At 36.9% G+C, this 26,787-nt stretch overlaps 1 protein-coding gene across 6 annotated transcripts in view; it reads left to right on the top strand.

The window, feature by feature from the left end:
- The window catches only part of TCTN3 (tectonic family member 3), a 35,299-nt gene extending 8,512 nt beyond the window's left edge, over positions 1 to 26,787 (top strand). For 2 of the 6 annotated variants that reach the window (XM_082406527.1, XM_082406523.1), the window contains 5 exons: positions 502 to 609; positions 1,059 to 1,153; positions 1,434 to 1,587; positions 5,433 to 5,570; positions 24,489 to 26,787. In XM_082406527.1, coding sequence (XP_082262653.1) covers positions 502 to 609; positions 1,059 to 1,153; positions 1,434 to 1,587; positions 5,433 to 5,570; positions 24,489 to 24,725 — 732 coding nt within the window. In that variant the 3' untranslated portion in view covers positions 24,726 to 26,787. Of the gene's footprint in view, positions 1 to 501; positions 610 to 1,058; positions 1,154 to 1,433; positions 1,588 to 5,432; positions 5,571 to 24,331; positions 24,366 to 24,488 lie in introns of all 6 variants that reach the window. The other 4 variants (XM_082406528.1, XM_082406526.1, XM_082406524.1 and 1 more) reach the window with 4 other exon arrangements.

Here is a 26,787-nt window from a genome sequence, read left to right as displayed (position 1 = left end):
TGTGCTCCACAACAAGCGAGGCCACGATAGTGAGAGGCCCGCGCACCGCGATGAAGAGTGGCCCCCACTTGCTGCAACTGGAGAAAGCCCTCGCACAGAAACGAAGACCCAACACAGCCATAAATAAATAAATAAATAATAATTAAAAAATTAAAAAAATAAACTCCTCTGGTTTTAGCCACACTGAATATAGCTCTAAATTAATAGTAATTTTGAAAAACAGGATTGATAGATCGTTGATAGATCTTTAGTTGTAATCCTTGGTAGAAGTAGCATGTAGTGAACATCAACGTTCAGATCCTCAGGATTTATTTTAGTGAATAAAAAACAGTAACAGATGCTGAAGTATCAATTTCTGCAAAATGCTGCACTGTGGAAGGAAGCCAGATTGTTCAGTGCAGCTAACCTACAGCATTGCCTTAAGGAAGGGTATGAAGCCACACTGGAAGGTGGGAGAGCATGCTTTTCTCCATATTGACTTTTCCTTCACTCTTTCTGCAGGCTTTTCAACAGAGCACAGCTGCTTCGCTTACTGGTTTTAGAAGTGGGAATCCTGGCTATATTGCTGAGAAGCCACTCCTGGCTCTAACCGGTGATAGAAGACACTCAGTATCCTTCTTTGGGTCTCTGGGTGGCCTATTGCAGCCTAATGAGAAAAACTTTAACTACTGATCTTTTGGATTTTCCAATTCTGAGGTTCCCCCATTTTTTAGGTATTGCGGACTTGCTTTACTAAACCATTAATACATTATGTTCTCAAATGTTGATGCTACCAAAGGCTTTAGAACTTACATTAGCCTAGCCAAAGGTGAGGATCCTGACTGAATTTTGTTAGTTTTAACGAAATATTTATGTGCTGGTGTGTGGTCATCCGTTTTTGGAAAAACAATAATTGTTTCTTTATGTTTTCATTGCCAGAGGAAAAAGAATTGTGACTTGAATAATATGATATTAATAAAGTATAAAAAGCGTTAAGGAAATAATAAGAAGCATAAATTTTCCAATCTGCCTACTTTTTTTTCTTTTATGATCTCCTTGACCATTGCCTTCCACCTCAGATGACCCTCTTACAGAGCAAGGGTGATGGAACTTGCTCTATTAAGAGACACGAAGTACAATTTGGAGTGAATGCAATATCTGGATGCAAGCTCAGGTAATTCTCTGCTTCCACATCATTTCCAACAAATTTGTCTCTGCCTGTAGGGAATATGTTGATGTGGCAACTTTTATATTTTGAAATCAGAGTTCAGAGAATGCTAGCTAGGAGTAATGTTTAAATAATATTAATATTACTAAGAGTTTTTTTTGCCAGTCCTTTATATCTGCTAAGGATTATTTCCTTCAGTTTATTTTAAGATATCATTTCTAATGTTTGGATGAATTACATTATTATGTTAGCATTGGACTCCAGCCTCCGTGGTGTTTCATTTCAGGCTGAAAAGGGTGGACTGCAGCCACTTGCAGCAGGAGATTTATCAGACTCTTCATGGAAGTCCCAGACCAGAGCACGTTGCCATCTTTGGTAATGCTGACCCAGCCCGGAAGGGAGAGTGGGCCAGAATCCTCAGCAGGAACTGCAGTGTTTCAGTAAGGAGAGAAATACACATTCTGGCCAAAGCTCACTTTCCTCTTTTGTTTATTAAGATTAAAACCAGCCCTGTTTCCATAGTTGATTTGGTTGTCATAGAAGAAAGATAATGCGGTTGTCATAAAAGAAAGAATATAAGAAATCATGCCCGTTTGAAGTCATTATTTCAGGTTAGGTTTATACATAACTTTCCTCACTTAGAGAAAAATTTGAAGGTAGGAAGTCTAGAGATTGGCCTCTGGTTCAAAATCAACCTTACTCATAATAGAAAAATAAACTAAATATATTTCATATATATTTCAAATATTCTCTTACATTCTTGAATATTTGGTCAGCACAGATTCTTTTTTTTTTTTTTAATAAATTTATTTATTTATTTATTTTTGGCTGCGTTGGATCTTCGTTGCTGCGCGCGGGCTTTCTCTAGTTGCGTTGAGCGGGGGCTACTTTTTGTTGCGGTGCACGTGCTTCTCATTGCGGTGGCTTGTTGCGGAGCACGGGCTCTAGGCGTGCAGGCTTCAGTAGTTGTGGCTCGCGGGCTCAGTAGTTGTGGCTCGCGGGCTCTAGAGCGCAGGCCCAGTAGTTGTGGCGCACGGGCTTAGTTGCTCCGCGGCATGTGGGATCTTCCCGGACCAGGGCTCGAACCTGTGTCCTCCGCATTGGCAGGCGGATTCTTAACCACTGCGCCACCAGGGAAGCCCACAAATTCTTTCTTTGAGGTTGAAATTGTGTTCTTTGTGTTATAAAAATTTACATTTTTACATTTACGTTTAGTAAAATTACATTAACACAGTAAAAATTCAAACCATGTAGAATAGTGTTAATGAAAAGTAAAAACCTCAGTACCCACTGCCCCTGAAGAAATCTCATTTAGCTGTTTCTGTTTTTACTTTTTCTGGTGGCCACTACATCAGTGCTCAGCAGGTGTACCTCTTGATTCCAGTCTAAGTAAAATAGGGAAATCTGTGTGTGTCTAAGTAAAATAAAGAAATCTTTCTTCTTCCTCTTTTGCCTACCCCCTACCTCCTGGCTTTAATCAACTGTACCTTTAATTTTATTTCCTTTCACTTAAACTTTTTAATTGTTTATTTTTCTGTATAAATAATACATACACTTGGCTCAAAATTCCAAAAGTACAAAATAAAACTCTCTCTCAGACAACTTTTCCCTTCCACAGAGGCAAACGGAGTTACTAGTTTCTTTCCTTCTAGAGATATTGCATGCTCACACAAGTAAATACTCATATTCTTTTTTTTAATCCAAATGATATAATATCATAAACACAGTTCTGCACTTTGCTTTTTTCACTTGACCTTCAGAGTTTATTCCATATCATTATATAATAAGCTTCCTCATTCTTTGCATGGTATAGTTGCATACTATTTCATTATATGGATGAACCATAAATAATTTATTTAGCCAGTTTTATTGGTGAACATTCAGGTTGTTTTCAGCCTTTTGCTGTTACATACAGTGTAGCATTTTATAACCTGGTTCAGGCACCATTTCATATGTGTGAAAATAAACCTATATGATAAATCCTAGAAGTAGAATTGCTAGATAAAAAGGTATGTACATTTACATTTTTAATAAATATTGCCAATTTATTTCCCATCAGGTTGTACCAATTTACAGTCCCACTATCCATCTATGAGATGGCTTGTTACCCCATACTCTCCTCAACACTGGGTTATCAAACTTTTAATTTTTGCTCATCTGATAAGTGAAAAATAGCATCCCATTGTAGTTTTATTTTTCTCTTACTATGAGTAAGGTTGAGTATCTTGACATATAGTTGAACAATTCATGTTTTCTTCACTATGATCTATTTATATCTCTCGCCCATTTTTATTGAATTACTTGTCTTATAACTTGTAGAAAATCTTTGTATTTGAGAAATTGGCTCTTTTCTGTTGTATGATTTGTAGATATTCTTTTCCCAGTTTGTCATTTGTCTTTTGACTTTGTTTATGGCTTTCATGCCATGCAGAAATTGATTTTCATATTGTGAGATTTATCAATCTTCTTTTTGTTTTTTTTTCAACTTTCACATTTTGGTTCAGACTTTGAAAGGCCTTTCCCCTTAGAGATTATTTTTAAAGTGCCCCCTTTCCCTTTCTCAGCACTATTATGACTTGATTCCTTGTATACTTCTTTCCTTTAATGAGACTTGGGGGATAAGTAGCTACATGTACTTGATCCAGCCTTTGGGGAACTGCAGTCAAACTGAGTTCTCTTAAACTTCATACAGCCTTACTGAGGGAGCGTGGTTTTGGGTAATACGTGGCTGAGTACAGAAAAGGTTAGTGACAAGGATTGAGATTATAGTGGAACTACTCTTTATTATTCTTTTTTTTGTTTTGTTTATTTTTTTTAATTTATTTATTTAATTAATTATTTATTTATTTATGGCTGTGTTGGGTCTTCGTTTCTGTGCAAGGGCTTTCTCTAGTTGTGGCGAGCGGGGGCCACTCTTCATCGCGGTGCGCGGGCCTCTCACTATCGCGGCCTCTCTTGCTGTGGAGCACAGGCTCCAGACGTGCAGGCTCAGTAATTGTGGCTCACGGGCCCAGTTGCTCTGCGGCATGTGGGATCTTCCCAGACCAGGGCTTGAACCCATGTCCCCTGCATTGGCAGGCAGATTCTCAACCACTGCGCCGCCAGGGAAGCCCCTCTTTATTATTCTTAAACCTACTATTTTTATTTTTAAATCACATTTTTGAAGGATATTTGATAACATGGAAAATTTTTCCTAATGTAGATAGAATAAATGAAAGGAAAAGTGTTTTAAAATATTTGGAACAAACACATGAAAAGGTGTTCAACATCATTAGCCACTAAGGAAATGCAAAACCCCAAGGAGATGCCACTTCATACCCACTGGGATGGCTATAATTTTAAAAATGGACAATAACAAGTGTTGGCAGGAATGTGGAGAAATTGGAACCCTCAGACATTGTTGGTGGGACTGCAAAATGGTGGAGCCAATTTGGAAAAGAGTTTGACAGTTCCTTAACAAATTGAACATAAACATAGTCTGTCTTCCCCTAGTCCTAGTTTAGACATGTTATTGCCTGTGTCTGAGCCTTACTATAAAAAGTATGAAGTTAGAAAAGCACAGGCATATTTGAGGATAGTTTGTATCTGCTAAGTTATAGTAACCTCCTGATTTATGTCCTCACTTCCATCAGTGCTTCCTGCATCTTGGAATTAATCCTCCTGGGGGTCACACTGCTTAGTTGGACTTCATAATCTAACCCTGAAATGTCCTTCCTTAATCTTTTCACTGTTCCTGTGTTCAAATCCTTTGCTTCAGTCAAGTGATCTGCTCAAGGCCAGTGCCTCACACATGTCTGGCACATAGGAGACACTCAGTAACTGTTCTAATTAATCAGCAACTGTCTCTCAATGGCATCATGTGCTGTTCTAGTTGCGTACCATTTTATATGCCATCTCTCTACGTAAATTTTCCTTTAAACACTATTTCTTCCAGTCACATATTACTCATCCCAGTTCCACAAAACCATCCTCAACCAGAAAGGCTGTTTCTTCTTCTGGCATTCCACAGTACTGACTGCACCACTCACTGAGCACTTCTTATAACCATTCTACATGGGCTCATGTTTTATTAATCTCTACATTAGTATTTCCATTTTAGAATATTAATTTTTTAAGCTCATGGACAGTAATATGGCCTATTACGAACTTCTGTGTCCTTTCTCTAAGCCACATTGCCTTCTCTGTTATTGTGTAATGTTTAAGCAACAGTGGCTACTTAATTCATGGTAAATAACTATGGGCAACCATCAGCAATTGAAGCAAATGCTTCTTTTCCCTTCTGCAGGCTATGCATTGTACTTCCTGCTGTGTCATACCAGTTTCCTTGGAGATCCAGATATTATGGGCATATGTAGGCCTCCAGTCCAACCCACAGGCTCATGTGTCAGGAGCCCGATTCCTATACCACTGTCAGCCCATACAGGTAAGTCTTGGCTCATAAAGGACCACCAAGCCTTGCAAAGCCTTGATTGTCTTATCAGCCGTTTGATGACCAGATAATTTTTTAACTTCTGAGAGCCAATTTATGCTACCAGCCAGTGTTTGGTTAGAATGAGCTGACACAATTAACATTCAAGTCAATCCTCCCTGCCTGGTTACTGAAATTTAACATGTTTTTATGGTGAATACAATCTATATCCCTTTTTTTCTGTTTTTTTTTTTTTTAATTGCATGACTATGGTAATAGGTTAGTTCTTTTAACTTAATCATACCAGTATTACTACACTGGTTGATTCAACCACAGAAAAGATTTTCCATAACTGTATTCAGTGTGACAGTCACATGCTAATTACCGTCTCTGGGCCTGTTGGTTGCTGTTAAAGTTACTACTGTGGCTAGTTTGTAGTCATCAATTCTTGGTTGATTGCACTCCATTAAAATAAATGTTTTTTTTTTGGCCGCACCACGCGGCTTGTGGGATCTTAGTTCCCAGACCAGGGATCGAACCTATACCCCCTGCAGTGGAAGTGCAGAATCCTAAACACTGGACCGCCAGGAAATTCCCTAAAATAAATAATTTTAATATGTAGTAAACATATACCCATTGTTTATGATGTGCCTTAAGACAGCTTTAGCATCTGTCTTGGTTTTAGAACCTAACACTTAGCTTTAGAAGTTCAAAAACAGAAATCATTAGGTCCTGGTGAACTGATTCATGTATGAACTTATTAACTTTTAATGGAAATTAAAACTAATTGAAATTATTACCTGTAAGTCATTGCATTTACCTCCCAGAAAAGAAACTAGAGACTACATTTAAGTCAGAAGTAAAATACCTTTAGCTCCTCCCTCACCACAGAGTTGACCACCTTAGCTCTCCATGCCTGTAAATGTGTTAAAACTCAGGTTGCTGGAAACTGTGTTAATGAGAACATTCCATTCTCCCTGTGTTGGTTTACTGAATAAAATAGAACTCTCTGTGAGACTCATTTAATCTGTTACAGATACTGCACTGAATCTATTGTTTTATTTTTATGAACTGTATCTTTATTTATGAATACCTGTGTAGTTTGGGAGGATACCTACAGGACTGTTTTTATCTTCCTGAATCTCTGGCTCTCTTAGGCATTGAAGCTACCCAGTACCTCTTTCTTGTCTAGATATTTTTAATCATTATATTTTTCTAGTATTTAGTAGAGGTTAGCTTTTCAGGTTAGTCTGCCCCCTCTACAAAGTGTTTTGTTTTTTAAATTTGTGTCAACCTTTAAAAATCAAGAAATTTTACCTTCACATCCAGATCTCTGACTTCTCTTGAAAATCTGGTGGTAAAGATCCTACACTCCTGCATGGCATAAACTCTCCTGCCGCTGAATGGTGATTTCAACTAATAGAGTACCCCATTCACACAGCCTATACCTACCCACCCTTAGCCATCCCACTTCTCTCATTCAGGTTATTTGCTTAGGCTGGTAGGCATTTGTGTTTTTGCACCTTGAAATGAAGGTCGGTTGAATTTTGAACTGAACTGTCTGAATGACTTTTCATGGTATAAATGTAGCTTTAGAAACACTTGAAATTCCTCTCACTATAAAAAGTGAAGCAGCAAAATTTTTGGAACGTTCCCAACAACAAACTACAAAATAGGGAAGAATTTAAGCAAAACACTGTGTAGACTTCCCTGTCTTCTTGTATGATAATAATAATAGCAAAACATTTATTGAACATTTACTATGTAACAGGCACTGGTAATATTTTTTATGTGTTTTTAGTATTGAATTCTCACAACAAACCCATGAAGTAAATAGGATTTATTTACATGGTACTCTGTTGCTTATGTTTTTGTACTAATTGGTCCTTTAAAGGGATCTTTAAGTTTGGGGCTTAATAAAATACATCATGTCTTCTGTCTGAATATAAACTTTCTTTTAATTTAAAAAAGAAAATATATCTCAAGGAAGAAACAACTAGTTATAAAGAATATTTTGAATCAATAAAACCAAAATAATAAGTGAGCTAAAAGAACAGTGTAACATCACAGGATCAAGGTTCTGAACCTTTCTAGAATTATAATATTCATTTCTATATTTAAGTGGATCATCAAGCTTTTTGGATTATTTAGGAGACCTGTTGCCTGAAGTTGAGGGTGGTAATTAAGATCCCAGGCATTGAGTCAGACAGACGTAGGCCCAAATCATGTTATTTTATTTCTCTAAATCTAATTACTCTCATCTATAAGATGGAGGTTAATAATAATACTTCATTAGGTTGTGCAGATTAAATGAGATCATAAAATAAAACATTTAACACATTTCCTGGCACATAGTGAATACTCAGTAAATATCGCTCATCATATCATCATTATTATTTTATTATCATACCTTTTTTGGTTCTGAATTTCCATATAAATAGCATATCAAATAGGTTTAAAGCAAAACACAAAAGAGATAAGCAGGAATTAGAGCAGTGTTTTTCAACCTTTGTTGGCTATCATACATGGTAAGAAATATATTTTACATCACAACCCAGCTTATAACACATACATATATAAAACTGAAATATGATTTTTATGAAATGTTATCTTTATGCAGTACACTCTGTGATAGTCTGTTCTATTGTAATTTATTCTGTTTTATTTTTTTTTATTTTTTTTTTACACACACACACACTGTATTTTATTTTTACAAGAGATAAATAGACTGACACCAAGCATTGTAAATGGATGACCACAACAAAAACAACAATGATTGCAATTACCAAACATGAAACACACTCATACTATGTCATAATATTGACATTCAGTCCAGTAATCCTCCACTGTAACAGCTCCTTTACTTTGCAGTGAAAATTGATTTGTATGTTCTTTGCCTCTGAGTCCTTGTGGGATTTTTTTTTTTTTTTAACTCAGAAAGTGACAAAAATTACACTCATCATCATCAGTTCACTCAGTCCCATGTAATTAATTTTTTTTTTCATCTTGATCTTTTGTTAGCACTTTTATGAGTTCATCAGTTTTTCATTAGAGTTCTGAAAATGCTTATTCATTCAGTTCAGCAGTACAGTCAGTTGCCAGAAACCTGTACTTGTCAGAGTCTTTTCCATGAATTCCTTGAAGATGAAACCCTTTTATAGGAACATATTTGCAAAAGCATCAGAGTACACCCAGAACTGTCTGTAAATGACAAAAGACTTAAAAATGACCACAGTTAAAGATTTGATGAAAGTTCATAATAATGCAGTTGACAAGAAAATTAGTTATTTCTGCGATATACATTTTAAAGTAATAACTAGGATTATGATTTATAACATTATACCAGAACATATAAGATTTTTAGAAATTTCATGTAATGTCTGAAACATTTATATTAACATATTTCCATACAAATAACCCAATGAAACTTTAGTATTAGTTGTTTTGGTTGTTTGGTTTTTTTTATACTGCATGTTCTTATTAGGCATCAGTTTTATACACATCAGTGTATACATGTCAATCCCAATCGCCCAATTCAGCACACCACCATCCCCAGCTCACCGCAGTTTTCCCCCCTTGGTGTCCATATGTCCATTCTCTACATCTGTGTCTCAACTTCTGCCCTGCAAACCGGTTCATCTGTACCATTTTTCTAGGTTTCACATACATGCGTTAATATACGATATTTGTTTTTCTCTTTCTGACTTACTTCACTCTGTATGACAGTCTCTAGATCCATCCACGTCTCAACAAATGACTCAATTTCGTTCCTTTTTATGGCTGAGTAATATTCCATTGTATATATGTACCACAACTTCTTTATCCATTCATCTGTCGATGGGCATTTAGGTTGCTTCCATGACCTGGCTATTGTAAATAGTGCTTCAATGAACATTGGGGTGCATGTGTCTTTTTGAATTACGGTTTTCTCTGGGTATATGCCCAGTAGTTGGATTGCTGGGTCATATGGTAATTCTATTTTTAGTTTTTTAAGGAACCTCCATATTGTTCTCCATAGTGGCTGTATCAATTTACATTCCCACCAACAGTGCAAGAGGGTTCCCTTTTCTCCACACCCTCTCCAGCATTTGTTGTTTGTAGATTTTCTGATGATGCCCATTCTAACTGGTGTGAGGTGATACCTCATTGTAGTTTTGATTTGCATTTCTCTAATAATTAGTGATGTTGAGCAGCTTTTCATGTGCTTCGTGGCCGTCTGTATGTCTTCTTTGGAGAAATGTCTATTTAGGTCTTCTGCCCATTTTTGGATTGGGGTGTTTGTTTCTTTAATATTGAGCTGCATGAGCTGTTTATATATTTTGGAGATTAATCCTTTGTCCATTGATTCGTTTGCAAATATTTTCTCCCATTCTGAGGGTTGTCTTTTCATCTTGTTTATGGTTTCCTTTGCTGTGCAAAAGCTTTGAAGTTTCATTAGGTCCCATTTGTTTATTTTTGTTTTTATTTCCATTACTCTAGGAGGTGGATCAAAAAAGATCTTGCTGTGATTTATGTCATAGAGTGTTCTTCCTATGTTTTCCTCTAAGAGTTTTATAGTGTCCAGTCTTACATTTAGGTCTCTAATCCATTTTGAGTTTATTTTTGTGTATGGTGTTAGGGAGTATTCTAATTTCATTCTTTTACATGTAGCTGTCCAGTTTTCCCAGCACCACTTATTGAAGAGACTCTCTTTTCTCCATTGTATATCTTTGCCTCCTTTGTCATAGAGTAGTTGACAATAGGTGCGTGGGTTTATCTCTGGGCTTTCTATCTTGTTCCATTGATCTATGTTTCTGTTTTTGTGTCAGTACCATATTGTCTTGATTACTGTAGCTTTGTAGTATAGTCTGAAATCAGGGAGTCTGATTCCTCCAGCTCCGTTTTTTTCCCTCAAGACTGCTTTGGCTATTCGGGGTCTTTTGTGTCTCCATACAAATTTTAAGATGATTTGTTCTAGCTCCATAAAAAATGCCATTGGTAATTTGATAAGGATTGCATTGAATCTGTAGATTGCTTTGGGTAGTATAGTCATTTTCACAATATTGATTCTTCCAATCCAAGAACATGGTATATCTCTCCATCTGTTGGTATCATCTTTGATTTCTTTCATCAGTGTCTTATAGTTTTCTGCATACAGGTCTTTTGTCTCCCTAGGTAGGTTTATTCCTAGGTATTTTATTCTTTTTGTTGCAATGGTAGATGGGAGTGTTTCCATAATTTCTCTTTCAGAGTTTTCATCATTAGTGTATAGGAATGCAAGAGATTTCTGTGCATTAATTTTGTATCCTGCAACTTTACCATATTCATTAATTAGCTCTAGCAGTTTTCTGGTGGCAGTTTTAGGATTCTCTATGTAAGTATCATGTCATCTGCAAACAGTGACAATTTTACTTCTTCTTTTCCAATTTGTATTCCTTTTATTTCTTTTTCTTCTCTGATTGCCGTGGCTAGGACTTCCAGAACTATGTTGAATAATAGTGGTGAGAGTGGACATCCTTGTCTCGTTCCTGATCTTAGAGGAAATGCTTTCAGTTTTTCACCATTGAGAATGATGTTTGCTGTGGGTTTGTCATACATGGCCTTTATTATGTTGAGGTAGGTTCCCTCTATGCCCACTTTCTGGAGAGTTTTTATCATAAATGGATGTTGAATTTTGTCAAAAGCTTTTTCTGCATCTATTGAGATGATCATATGGTTTTTATTCTTCAATTTGTTAATATGGTGTATCACATTGATTGATTTGCGTATATTGAAGAATCCTTGCATCCCTGGGGTAAATCCCACTTGATCGTGGTGTATGATCCTTTTAATGTGTTGTTGGATTCTGTTTGCTAGTATTTTGTTGAGGATTTTTGCATCTATATTCATCAGTGATATTGGTCTGTAATTTTCTTTTTTTGTAGTGTCTTTGTCTGGTTTTGGTATCAGGGTGATGGTGGCCTCATAGAATGAGTTTGGGAGTGTTCCTTCCTCTGCAATTTTTTGGAAGAGTTTGAGAAGGACGGGTGTTAGCTCTTCTCTAAATGTTTGATAGAGTTCACCTGTGAAGCCATCTGGTCCTGGACTTTTGTTTGTTGGAAGATTTTTAATCACAGTTTCAATTTCATTACTTGTGATTGGTCTGTTCATATTTTCTGTTTCTTCCTGATTCAGTCTTGGAAGGTTATACCTTTCTAAGAATTTGTCCATTTCTTCCAGGTTGTCCATTTTATTGGCATAAAGTTGCTTGTAGTAGTCTCTTAGGATGCTTTGTATTTCTGCAGTGTCTGTTGTAACTTCTCCTTTTTCATTTCTGATTTTATTGATTTGAGTCCTCTCCCTCTTTTTCTTGATGAGTCTGGCTAATGGCTTATCAATTTTGTTTATCTTCTCAAAGAACCAACTTTTAGTTTTATTGATCTTTGCTATTGTTTTCTTTGTTTCTATTTCATTAATTTCTGCTCTGATCTTTATGATTTCTTTCCTTCTGCTAACTTTGGGTTTTGTTTGTTCTTCTTTCTCTAGTTTCTTTAGGTGTAAGATTAGATTGTTTACTTGAGATTTTTCTTGTTTCTTTAGGTAGGCTTGTATAGCTATAAACTTCCCTCTTAGAACCGCTTTTGCTGCATCCCATAGGTTTTGGGTCGTCGTGTTTTCATTGTCATTTGTCTCTAGGTATTTTTTTATTTCCTCTTTGATTTCTTCAGTGATCTCTTGGTTATTTAGTAATGTATTGTTTAGCCTCCATGTGTTTGTCTTTTTTACGTTTTTTTCCCTGTAATTCATTTCTAATCTCATAGCATTGTGGTCAGAAAAGATGCTTGATATGATTTCAATTTTCTTAAATTTACTGAGGCTTGATTTGTGACCCAAGATGTGATCTATCCTGGAGAATCTTCCGTGCGCACTTGAGAAGAACGTGTAATCTGCTGTTTTTGGATGGAATGTCCTATAAATATCAATTAAATCTATCTGGTCTATTGTGTCATTTAAAGCTTCTGTTTCCTTATTTATTTTCATTTTGGATGATCTGTCCATAGGTGTAAGTGAGGTGTTAAAGTCCCCCACTATTATTGTGTTACTGTCAATTTCCTCTTTTAGAGCTGTTAGCAGTTGCCTTATGTATTGAGGTGCTCCTATGTTGGGTGCATATATATTTATAATTGTTATATCTTCTTCTTGGATTGATCCCTTGATCATTATGTAGTGTCCTTCCTTTTCTCTTGTAACATTCTTTATTTTAAAGTCTATTTTATCTGATACGAGTATAGCTACTCCAGCTTTCTTTTGATTTCCATTTGCATGGAATATCTTTTTCCATCCCCTCACTTTCAGTCTGTATGTGTCCCTAGGTCTAAAGTGGGTCTCTTGTAGACAGCATATATATGGGTCTTGTTTTTGTATCCGTTCAGCAAGCCTGTGTCTTTTGGTTGGAGCATTTAATCCATTCACGTTTAAGGTAATTATCGATGTGTATGTTCCTATGACCATTTTCTCAATTGTTTTGGGTTTGTTTTTGTAGGTCCTTTTCTTCTCTTGTGTTTCCCACTTAGAGAAGTTCCTTTAGCATTTGTTGTAGAGCTGGTTTGGTGGTGCTGGATTCTCTTAGCTTTTGCTTGTCTGTAAAGCTTTTGATTTCTCCATCAAATCTAAATGAGATCCTTGCCAGGTAGAGTAATCTTGGTTGTAGGTTCTTCCCTTTCATCACTTTAAGTATATCATGCCACTCCCTTCTGGCTTGTAGAGTTTCTGCTGAGAAATCAGCTGTTAACCTTATGGGAGTTCCCTTGTATGTTATTTGTCGTTTTTCCCTTGCTGCTTTCAATAATTTTTCTTTGTCTTTAATTTTTGCCACTTTGATTACTATGTGTCTCGGCGTGTTTCTCCTTGGGTTTATACTTTATGGGACTCTCTGCGCTTCCTGGACTTGGGTGGCTATTTCCTTTCCCATGTTAGGGAAGTTTTTGACTATAATCTCTTCAAATATTTTCTCTGGTCCTTTCTCTCTCTCTTCTCCTTTTGGGACCCCTATAATGCGAATGTTGTTGCATTTAATGTTGTCCCAGAGGTCTCTTAGGCTGTCTTCATTTCTTTTCATTCTTTTTTCTTTAGTCTGTTCTGCAGCAGTGAATTCCACCATTCTGTCTTCCAGGTCACTTATCCATTCTTCTGCCTCAGTTATTCTGCTATTGATTCCTTCTAGTGTAGTTTTTATTTCATTTATTGTATTGGTCATCTCTGTTTGTTTGTTCTTTAATTCTTCTAGGTCTTTGTTAATCATTTCTTGCATCTTCTCAATCTTTGCCTCCATTCTTATTCCGAGGTCCTGGATCATCTTCACTATCATTATTCTGAATTCTTTTTCTGGAAGGTTGCCTATCTCCACTTCATTTAGTTGTTTTTCTGGGGTTTTTTCTTGTTTCTTCGTCTGGTATATAGCCCTCTGCCTTTTCATCTTCTCTATCTTTCTGTAACTGTGGTTTTTGGTCCACAGGCTGCAGGCTTGTAGTTTTTCTTGCTTCTGCTGTCTGCCCGCTGGTGGTTGAGGCTATCTACGGGGCTTGATGGGGGGCTCTGTTGGTGGGTAGAGCTGACTGTTGCTGTGGTGGTCAGAGCTCCGGAAAACTTTAATCCACTTGACTGTTGATGGGTGGGGCTGGGTTCCCTCCCTGTTGATTGTTTTGCCTGAGGCAACCCAACACTGGAGCCTACCTGGGCTCTTTGGTGGGGTTAATGGCAGACTCTGGGAGGGCTCACGCCAAGGAGAACTTCCCAGAACCTCTGCTGCCAGTGTCCTTGTCCCCACGGTGAAACAGAGCCACCCCCTGCCTCTGCAGGAGACCCCCCAACACCAGCAGGTAGGTCTGTTTCAGTCTCCCCCAGGGTCACTGCTCCTTCCCCTGGGTCCCGATGCACACACTACTTTGTGTGTGCCCTCCAAGAGTGGGGTCTCTGTTTCCCCAGTCCTGTCGAAGTCCTGCAATCAATTCCCACTAGGCTTCAAAGTCTGATTCTCTAGGAATTCCTCCTCCCGTTGCCGGACCCCCAGGTTGGGAAGCCTGACGTGGGGCTCAGAACCTTCACTCCAGTGGATGGACTTCTGTGGTATAAGTGTTCGCCAGTCTGTGAGTCACCCACCCAGCAGTTATGGGATTTGATTTTACTCTGATTGCGCCCCTCCTACCGTCTCACTGTGGCTTCTCCTCTGTCCTTGGACGTGGAGTATCCTCCTTGGTGAAGTCCAGTGTCTTCCTGTCAATGATTGTCCAGCAGCCAGTTGTGATTCTGGTGCTCTCGCAAGAGGGAGTGAGAGCACGTCCTTCTACTCCGCCGTCTTGGTTAATCCTCCTCTGTTTTATTTTTAATGCTAGACACTAGTGGGTTACAATTTGCAATTTGAAAAACTTTTAGAGAATATATCTCTGACTACACTTCAAAGCTAAATATATTGTTTAATAAATGCCTTTTATTCATTATATTGTAAATGAAAGTTAGCAGTGTTTATACCTCAATTAAATAGCATATGCTAGAAAAACTGCCAATCTAGCTATCAGTCTGTCTTAGTGGTTCTTAATTTTATGGATCCTTTTGAGAATCTGTTGAAAGCTATTCACTTACTAGAAAAATGCACAGACACTCAACATTCTTTATATAGTTTCAAGGGATTTATTGATTTCTTGAAGCCCGGCTAAGAATCTCTGCCACAATCTCTTAATTAAACAGGCAGTATACTAGGAAAGATAAAGAACACTAAACAAAATAAGGATAATTCAGAAGTAGATTTTTTGAAATAATTGCTATGGAAGAAAGGACTAGGAAGTGGCTGGATTGGTAACAAACAGTTCTGTTTCTTGTTTCTGTTGATGTATTGGAGAATACCAAATGACCTCTCTTCCGAGAAGGGGCAACAGTAACACCGCCAGTGGACTTGGTGCTATGACAGTCAGTAAAGTTTCTGTCACTAAAGTCTTTCTTTTTCAAGGATCAGTCGACCACTATTTGCTTCTCTCTCGATGAATGATTAGACTATAGAAGTTCTCTGCCCCTTTCTGTGGTTCTTAGTAGCCTGTATATAACTTTACCTAGTTCACTGGGTTGTTCTGTTATCTTATTATCTCTTTTTATTTTTTTAAAGAACTTTTTAAAGTTATGCTCATTGTTCCATATGTTAAAATGTATAACCACCTGAGATCTCTCCCTGACACATGATGTTTAGGAACATTTACTCTTTAACATATGCATTCTCTTTGACTCATTTGAAAATCTTGATAACTTCACTGACATTTTTAAAATAAGTGAGGGTATTAAAATTTTTTCATTGATTTTTCCCTCAAATATATGTTTTTCCCCAAGAAAATATGGAGAAATAATGTATATGTTATCTGGAAAGTATTATATATAAATAATTCATTAGTTATTTTTCAGAAATTATTATTAATTTTACTGTATTTAAATCACTAGTTCTCCTAAAATCAGTGTTAATACCAGACATCAGCTAACTTCTTAAAAATGTACTTATAAGTTCTAACAATCATAATAGATACCACCATTTCTGATTGTGTGAGATTAAATGAGACTCATGAATATAACAAGCAGATGCAGTTCATGTTTTTGCATTGGATTCTTATTTGGACAAACAATTGTAAAGTATATTTTGGGATAGTTGAGGAAACTTGAATATGGATTATATTTTAGATAGAAATACAATTAACATGAAAAAATAGAGATTCATTTTTTTTAAGTAGATTATAAAACAGCCTATACAGTATAATCCCATATAGTTAAAAATGCATATATCAATGTCTGTGTGTATAGATAAAGATGTAAATGTTAATAGTGGTATTCTTGGTGTTGGAAATATGGTGTTTTTATATCTTTTTTATTTATCATTATTCTTTAATTTTTTACAGTATAATTTACTGCTTTTGTAATAATTAAACTTTCTCAAAGTCACTAGGAAAACATCTAAAAATAACGAGATGTTATTTTCTGGAATTCCCTGGTGGTCCAGTGGTTAGGACTCCACGCTTTCACTGCCAAGGGCACAGGTTTGATCCCTAGTCAGGGAACTAAGATCCTGCAAGCAGCACAGCATGGCCAAAAATTAAAAATAATAATAATAATTAGATGTTACTTTAAAGATGAATTTATTCAGTTTCATTTACAATAGCGTGAAAAAACATAAAATACTTAGGAAAAAATTTAGCAAAAAGAATGCAAAACTTCTTCATTATAGAACATTACTGAGAGAAATTACAAGAGACCTAAATAAATGGAGTGATATACCATGTTCATGGAGAAGAAGACAGTTCCATTATCTGTCCCCAGATGAATCTATAGAATCAATGCAAACCCCAAAAAATCCTAGTAGGCATTTTTGTGGAAATTGACAAGCTGATTCTAAAATTGACATGAAAATGCAAAGGACTTAGAATAGCAAAACAATTTTGAAAAAGAACAAAGTTGGAGGACTTTACTGATTTCAGGATTTACTCTAAATCTTAGTGTGATGCTGGTAACAAATAGACCAATGAGAAAAAAACAGGGAGTCTAAAGATAGATCCACAAAAAATTCAATAGGAAAAGGACTTTTTTTAAAACAGTTGGTGCTGGAACAACTGGATAAAACTGGAACTACTGAATAAACATATGGGGAGAAAATGAACTAACTCCATACACAAAAATACTTATGCCTTGATCATAAACCTATATGTGAAATCCAGAGTCATAAAGCTTCTAAAAGAAACATAGAATATCTTTGCAAATTTGAAGTAGGTAAAGATTTCTTGGACAAGAAACAAAAATCATTAACCGTAAAACTAAAAATTTGATAAATTCGACTTCATCAAAATTTAAAATCTCTGCTTATCAAAAGATACCGTTATGAAAATGAAAAGCCAGACTGCAGCTTGGGAGACCATATTTCTCAATGCATTATCTGATAAAAGATCATATCCAGAATATGCAAAGAACACCAACAAATAAATAATGCAAGGAGCAAAAAAAAAACCCACTAGTAATTGGCAAAAGATTTGAACAGATACTACATAAATGACCAATAAACATGAAAAAGTGCTCAACATCTTTAGTCATTAGGGATATGCAAATTAAAAGCATAAGACACCACTCACTAGACTATCCAATAGAATATGCACTAGAATAGCTAAAATCAAAAAGACTGTGATAACATGAAATCTTGCAAGAATGTAGAACAACTGGAGTTCTCATACTTCGCTTATGGGAATGAAAAATGGTACAATCACTTAGTCTTACAAATTCATCTTCTCTATGACCCAGCAATTTTTCCTGGATATTTACCCAAAAGAAATTAAAACATATATCCAAAACAAGATTTGTACAAGAATGTTCATCACAGCCTTAGTCTTAATAGCACATAGTCCATAGTCTGAAATATGTAGCTACAAAAACATAAATCTAAGAGATGGTATCCACAGCTTTTTCTTTAATAGTGATAGTTTTCATTTGTATTGATTTGACTTAGAGGATTAGCACATAATGGTTTAAAAGTTATCATTATAAATATGTAATATAGTAACATATAGGGTGTACTTCTTATTACCAAAGCCAAACAGAATCTAATCTAAACTTTTCATGTTATTAAACAGTAAATCTTACTTGGGGACAAAGTATTTTGCTGCATGTAAACTGAACTGAAGCAAATAAATCCCCTAAGCTTCACAAAGTGTTAAAACAGAATTGCTGGTGGTAAACATCATAAAATATTATAGCTTAAGGTAGAAATAAATTGTCAACCATACATAACAGAACTAGATCCATAGTAAAAGAAATTGTGCTGACTTGGCTTTGTGCCTTTTGTTTTGATAAAAGAAAAGAGATGACCAGACTTTTTTTTTTTTTGACTGTGTTGGGTCTTCGTTGCTGCGCGTGGGCTTTCTCTCGTTGCGGCGAGCAGGGTGCTACTCTTCGTTGTGGTGTGTAGGCTTCTCATTGCAGTGGCTTCTTTTGTTGAGGAGCATGGACTCTGGGCGTGCGGGCTTCAGTAGTTGTGGCGCACCGGCTTAGTTGCTCCGCAGCATGTGGGATCTTCCCAGACCAGGGATTGAACCCGTGTCCCCTGCATTGGCAGGCAGATTCTTAACCACTGCGCCACCAGGGAAGTCCCGATGACTGGACTTTGAGGGTTTTTTGGGTTTTTTTGTTTGCTTGTTTTTTTGTTTTGTTTTTTTCAGTATTCTTGCTACACATGCTAAACAGTGAATTCTCTAATTTTGCTTATACATAACTTTTAAAATGCAAATAAAAAACTTTAGACTTAAGAATTCATGTGTAACACACTGAACTTAACTTTAAAATCTTTTTCTTCATGTGGCACTAAAACACAGGTTCTAAAATAGGTCAATAACATTCAGTATTATCCAGTGACTTGGCAAGTGCATTCAAGTTCCTTTTAATTATTGGATTATCTACTAGACTGCACTTGTTCCAAACCTCCACGTAAATATGGAGGCAGTATTTTTAATATATGAAGAATAAGCATTTCATTTGAAATATTAAATAAGTATATGAATGAATGAACCACAACCTTTAGAGATCCTAATTACAGTGTGGTGGGAAGGATGAGGAGTCAAAGTAACCTGTAATTGCTGACTATCAAATTAGCTATGGCATACTTACTACCTTGTGATTTATTTATCTCTTCTTACTTTATATTAGTTCCCTATCTCCAAAATACCTCTACTCATTTGTGCAAAAAAGGATCTTTATTGAGTGCCTCCCCTGTGCCAAGTATCATGCTTGGTGCTAGGTATAGTGCAGTAAACAAGATAGACGCCATCCACCCTTACAGAAGGTGTGGAGCAATACCGAGGTGAGGTTTGGAACACTGCTACAGAAATTTTCCAGGATATGCTAATAGCCTGGGCCCAGATGTGAGGGCTGCAGGAAGGAGACAGAGTTCAGGAGATTTATCACAGATAGGACTTGATTGCTTGGATGCAGAGGTTGAGGGAGAGAATGAGTCAAGGATGATGGATAGTTTTTAGTTTGGGCATTTCATTCAGTTCTTTTATATCTTATATGGTGATAGCCTGTTGACTACCAAATGTAATCCTACTTTTTGCAGTAACCCTTGTATTTTTCATCCCCCCCCCCCACCACCACCCTTTTTTTAATTTGGTAGGTATTCTGAAGTTTTTCTTCCTTTTTTGTTTTGTTTGTTTTGCAAAGCCACTGTCAAGCTACTGGAACCCACTTTGCCTGTCAAGTGCCTGGAAATATACATCTCCCAGATGGTTCTTAACTAATGACTTAAGGGCATAGGAATATGAGAGCCCAACTCCCTTGCCTTGGGTTGGAAGCACACAAATTGTTGGAACTGTAAATCCTACATTATAGCTCAGAATTCCCCTTCAGATTAGGCTAATGCTACATAATGGTATAATATATCAAATTAATTAATAATTTTATAATTTATCAAAATAATATGTAAACATATTTTTAAAGTCAAAAATGCTGGAAAAGAAGATCTCTTAACAAAAAATAAAGTCCCATATCCCCCCTGCTCTCCAGAAATTAACCTGTTTAACTCTTTTCCTCTTTCTTGCTGGTATTTGTCTCAATTTCTAAGCAATATCATACTCAGTTATCTCTTGAATTTAGAGTTTATATAATCTATTGACATCCTATCTTGGTAGATGAGTTTAGCTTTGTTACTCTTCTCCTACCCCTCCCACCACTCTCCCAGTATAGTTACATCAAAATGTTTTATTAAGTCAATATTCAGTGTTTCATTTTTATGATCATACATTTATGTTGAGCCAAGTAATTAAATTTTTGTGAAATGTTTTATTCTTCCTAAAATTAATAATTACCTCATATTTCATTTCTTTAGTTTTCTTTGAGCTAATGGCTAAAACTTCTCACATACTTTAACAGCTCTGTAAAATTTCTCTCAATGCAGTTTTCCAGATGCATTGCCAGCTGAACTTGCCAATAGTGTTACTTGTTCTACCTTTCCTACGTATTTTCTTCATGGAGACCTCCATAATCTGATGTAAAATGAACTAGTTGCTGCCCAGCAGCTGTTTTGGAACTTTCCTTTACTGTCATCTTGGAGATTCCCCCTTGCTTCCTACTTGTGTTAGAGTTGCTGTTAACTAGACATTACTTTTTCATTTTTCTTGGTTTATTCTCTTGTTTTGGTGGAGCTCAAATTCTAGTAACATCTTTGAAAAAAGGAGCATGTAAAATACATTTTTTTCTTTAGTTCACACATCTAAAGATAACTTTATTCAACCACCATCGTCATCATTATCATGATGCATAGTTGATCATTTGGCTAGGTATAGAATTCTAGATTGAAAATAATTTTCACTCCCAATTTTGAAAGTATTCCTCTAGTTTCCAATATTGCTGTTTAGAAGCCATTTTATGATATTATTTTTACCCCTAATAGTCTGAAGTTTCCACAAAATGAGGCCTTGGGTAGTATTTTTTCTTCATTCATCATACCAAACAATTCATGGGATTTTTTTACTCTTTTAAAGCTCAGTTCTGATAAATTTCAATTATTATTATATGTTTAGTAATTTCCTCCCCACTATTTTCTGTTCTTTCTTTTTGGAACTCCTCTTAATCTGTTACAGGATCACTATATTGATTCTCTAATTTTTTCTTTTCTCTTATATTGTCTCTCTGTTTATCTTTTTGTTCTTTCCAGAAGAGTTCCTCAACTTTGTCTTTTAGTCTTTTTACTGAATTTCTTTTGGCTATCACATTTTTAATATCTGAGAGCTCACTCTTATTCTGTATCTTTTCATAATATCCTTTTCTTATATATTTTTAAGATATTAACAATTTTTTGTCTTCATCTTTAATCTCTGTTTCCTCTGAATTTGTTTATTCCATTCATTTGGTACAGTTTTTCTCTTTAACATGAGAAACTTCTCCCACTTACCTGGCAATCTCTAGCTGTCTATCCAAAATAAGAGTAAGGTGCTAAACTGATGGAAAGCTCTGTGATCATGAGTGAGTCTTAACTGACTTGTAGGCTTCACTGTAGGGTGGTTAGGTGCAGTAGCTTTGAGGGTTGTAGGACTGCGAATGTCATTATCTTTCTATCTTCTTATTGGGACTGTTAATTTTCTCCAGAAAAAAAACCCTCCTGGCTCCTGACTGAAGGGTATGTGTATAAGACCATCTCTCACCATTTTGAAGCCAGACTGGGGGAAGGGATTTCATTATACAGAATAATTGCCCTATTTTTAATTCCATACCTCACTCTGTCCTTTTCTATGTCCAGTGGCCCTAAATCCAGAATTTCTCTGGTTTAAATTTTCTAGTCTCTTGTTGAGATAGGGAAAGGGTGGTTGTCTGATTGCATTGAGGAGGGTATCATTCAGTAACCATTTTCTGTCCCTGCCTCATCCCTACTTCCCTGTTGTCTTCTATTACTGAGTCTTTCAGGGTTCTACAGAGATCTTCTTCTAGTCTCTGAAGGCTTTTAGGTTTGGCCTTCTTTCCCTCTGTGAAACCTTGCCTCCATCTGTTTTCTGTATTCACATATTATGATCTCTCCCCATTTCAGTGAAGATGGAATTTTGTATCTGTTTCTTATTGTATTGGAGTGGTTTTAAGATATACAGAGAGAAGACTTGTCTTTACATTGCCATCCTAAAATCAAGTCCAGGGCTTCCCTGGTGGCGCAGTGGTTGAGAATCTGCCTGCTAATGCAGGGGACACGGGTTCGAGCCCTGGTCTGGGAAGATCCCACATGCTGCGGAGCAACTGGGCCCGTGAGCCACAACTACTGAGCCTGCGCGTCTGGAGCCTGTGCTCCGCAACAAGAGAGGCCGCGACAGTGAGAGGCCCGCGCACCGCGATGAAGAGTGGCCCCCACTTGCCACAACTAGAGAAAGCCCTCACACAGAAACGAAGACCCAACACAGCCAAAAATAAAAAAATTTTAAAAATTAAAAAAAAAAAAAATCAAGTCCAGTAGTAGCTCTTGGTGAGCCTAATCCCAGGTGAGTCTGAAGAAAACAATTCGAAGAACTTTTACCATGTGGGATTTCCCAGCCATTGAAATACCACTATAGACTTAAATATATATATATATACACATATATATGTGTGTGTGTGTGTGTGTGTATATATATATATTTGGGTAGACATGGGCCTAAAGTTTGCCTTCTTGGGCTCATAGCTATCTAAGAGGTCAGTTCTCGGTATAGGCTGACCCCAAGGCTCCAGAAGTTCCCTGATTTTGGAGTTTGCAGGGGCTAATGACACTTTTCCCTACCTCAGCTTGAAACCAATTAAAAAGAGTCAGGTGGAGATCAAAATATCAGCTTTATCACTAATAAACACTAGATAGGTAGATTTGGCTTGGGTGAGTAGCAGTGAGCTTCCTAATGTAAAACTACACTCTTCCATTATGAGGCCACTACCCCAGTTATAACCACAACACCTGGGACTGCTTGTAGGCAGTTTAAAATTTCCCCTCCCCGTAAAGGCTCTGAAATTAGTCAGAACAGCCCATTAATTAAATCAATTCTTAGGCAACACTGAACCCAAGGCTGAAAATTCATTCCCTATTCTATTTCCCATCCCAAAGTGTTTCTAGCCATCCCAGCTTATATAGCTCATCAGGCATTCTGCAGTGAGGTTAAATAACAATGTTAACGTATTTCAATAATGTCAACTGCAAAGATTTGCTCCAAAAATTGAATGTGTATCCTCTCCCCATTATAAAGTTCCTAGGGAAAAATTAAAATCCTAAACAGGATATCCTTTTGTAAGTTAAAGTCCAAAGAAAGTTTATTACTTAATCATAAGTAATAAACTCCTCCCCATTTTCTTTGTCTGGTTAGTCTCAGCCAGTCTTCAATGCCTGGCTGGAGTCAGGATACCCTCAGCATCTTCAGCCTAAGCTGGCTGTACTTGGAATGTATGTGGGTCTTTCAATGCCACAGAAGTTACATTAGTTCTATGCCAAGTCCCATATGAGCTTCACTGTTTAAAAAAAAAAAAAAATCCAAAGAGTTAGTATGACATGCCAGATCATCACAACACTGGCCCCACATCCATTTATTTTAAAAATGTCTGTGGAAGGGTATGCCAAGCAAAATTATGTCCCCAGAGCCTGATATTTACTGTTGCCAAAGACCACAGCAGAGATATGTGGCATCAGAGTGAAGGAAGGTAAATGAAAATCTTCATTTCTGGTTCAACAAGATAGTTATTTACTGTCAAATTATAATCAAAAGTTTGCCTAGTGAACAGAGTCAGAACAAAGGGAATTCAGTTTAGACAAACTTAATTCCAGTCATCAGGCTGCAACCATATCTACCCAAAGCTATGTCTATTAGATCAGATACTTCAGTCAGCTTGACAAGGAGCATCCTTTTCACTTGACTTGAATTGGTGTTTGGTTGCGAGGATCCTTTCTAACCCTGAGATTCTGTGAATTTGATGGTTTTTTAATCTACAGTATGGAGTTCTTTGCTTTTTCCATGAAGTTTCACATTTCTTTCTACAACTGAAGAAGGAATAGAAATACTGCTAGTACGTGTGTACTGTTTCAGAGCCTGGAGCCTTCTGGGACCTGATAAGGTAGAGCTGCTAAACACGTAACAGCAGCAGTTTCTACCTGATAAGGTAGAGCTGCTAAACACATAACAGAAGCAGTGGCTTCTTTGATATCAGACAGGTCCCCAACTATGGGAAGCTAGAGTCAGTCTTTTGGTAGGTGTAACTGTTCAGTTCTGGTGTCCTCGAGTATTGCTAAGAAATTAATTTCCTTGTGTCTCACTCAGAAGGAGAACTACATAGGATCAATATGAGAAAAAGGTCTGTCTTGCTTAGAGCAGTTTGTTTTGAGTCTTTATTCAGGGAAGTAATAATAACAGTGAAATTGGAGGGCTATTTGAATGGGTACCAAGCACTGACCTGTCACGGACATTCTTCCTGCAGGATTCCCAACAAGAAACAGAAGTACCTTTGACAACTGTTGTGACCTTTGTGGACATTACCCAGAAGCCAGAGCCTCCAAGAGGCCAACCCAGAATGGACTGGAAATTGCCATTCGACTTCTTCTTTCCCTTCAAAATGGTATTCAGCAGAGGAGTAGACTCTCAAAAGGGCTCAGTCTCTCCCATTCTTATCCTGTGTCTCTTACTACTTGGAGTTCTCAACCTAGAGACTAAGTGAAAAAAAGGAGAGGAAGCAGATTTCAATTTTCCCCATGGGAAGTTCTGAGGCACCTTGCTTATCTTGGCTAAACAGATCCTCACCTGCTCATGACCAGAGGAGAGCATTTAGGAAAACAGAGGACCTAACTGAAGGAGTGGAATTGCTGGGAAATATGGTAACTTTATGTTTAATCTATTGAGGAACTGCCAAACTACTTTCCGAACTGGCTGCACCACCAGCAGTATGTGAGGGTTCCAATTTCTCCACATCCTTCCCAATATTTGTTATTTTTATATTAGCCATCCTAATGGGTGTGAAATGGTATCTCATTGTGATCTACCATGCCTTTTTAAACTGTAACATATGAGATCTTACACTAGAAATGAGCACATCTGCTCTTCCAAGGCAGGAATACTCCAAGTATTCTTTTCCTCTCTACCCCTCTGATAATTTGATTAGCTTGTAAGACTAGTTTCCAATTACAAAGCTGCTTAACATATCTTAGATAAGATTTTATGATGATCTTATCTCCAGTCACTCCTCTTGTAACAGGCCTTTGAAAAACATTTTTTTACATCATCTAGAGAATAATGCAGTCTTCTTCCCTCCCTTTATTTATACAGGAGGTCTCTTACTGCACGAGGTCTCTATTGTAATCGTGTATTCAATTTAAGGAGCAAGTTTTACTGTAAAGGGGTATGTGCAATTTGTATAGAATGAAATTGAAATTACAGCCGGCCCGTTACAGGTGTGGAGAAACAGGTACTCTCGAATACTTTTAGTGAGAACATAAACTGGTAGAAACTTGGAGAGAAGGGCAAATAGCTATTTAATATGTATCAAAAGCCTTAAAAAATGTTCACAAACTTTAACCCAACAGTTCCACTTATTAGACATTATGGGGCGGGGGGTGGGGGGGATGTCCAACAATAGGGAATTAGTTAAGTAAACTATGATGTATCCATAGATTGGAATGTTGTACAACCACCGAAAATTGAGTCGACCTGGCTTTATTGCCATAAGAAAACATTCATGATCTATTTTAAGTGAATAAAATAGGCTACAAAATAGTACATATACTTTATGGTGCTATTTTTGTAAAACAAAAAATATTTATACATATGTACTTAAACAAACATCTGGAAAGCTAACGTCTAAAATGGGAATTTTTTCTTAATAATAAGCATTTCTGATTTTTATAATCAGAGAAAATAAAACTGTATTTTAAAGAAAATATTTGTTCTCCAGGAAAAACCTCCCTGTTTATTGTATATAGGAATGTTCCTTATTTATGAGTAACTTCCCATTTCTATTGATGTATTTGCTTGTTTGGCATTCTGGGCCTGTCTTTTAAAGCAGGGTTTCTGAAAGGCCAGTCACATCATAAACTGGGGTTCTTTAAAAATGCTGATTCCTCGGCCCTGCATCTAGAGATTCTAATTCACTGGGGGCTCGAAGAATCTGTATCTTTTAAAAGCCTTCCTGGTGCTTCTGATGTTCAGCCTGGTTTGTGAAACTACAAAGTTATATTGCATAGTCTGGCTGAAACTGGTTAAGTGTTTGTCCTAACATTGCCAACTCACGTAACATGTCTACCGGCCTAGCCTACTCCCTTTTCTCGGAGAATCCCCTCCACACAGAGCTCTGCTGTGTTGGAGTTACCTGCATGACCCCTCCTCTCCCTGCCACAGCTGACTAGACCAAAAATGGAGTCCTGGACCAAGTTAGGCCAGTAAGATTTTCTCTCTAGGAATATGAAACTAAGATGAAGTCTAAAAGTCAGTGGGGAGGAGGCACTAAAGATATTTTAGGGCTGAGGAAGCCATTTTCCACCAGATGTTCACTAATGAAGAGTGTATCTTAAAAGGAGAAAAAAAGAAGCAGATTGCAGACAGAAATGTAAATAGGAAACCCAGAAATGGAGGAGAATATTGGTTCCCAACTTCCAGTTCCTTGTACCCACCTCTTATGACATCCAATTTTACCTTCTGCTCTTCTTTACCTTTTACTCTTTCTAGTAAATTGTTTTGTTTGAATAAGTTTCTGTTACTAACAATTAAAGAAACTGAGACTAAGATAA

Source organism: Balaenoptera borealis (assembly GCF_965194805.1).
Source record: "Balaenoptera borealis genome assembly, chromosome: 10".
Classification (NCBI taxonomy): domain Eukaryota; kingdom Metazoa; phylum Chordata; class Mammalia; order Artiodactyla; family Balaenopteridae; genus Balaenoptera; species Balaenoptera borealis.
The sequence above is the reverse complement of the archived record's forward strand: the minus strand, read 5'-3'. Positions and strand labels throughout refer to the sequence as shown.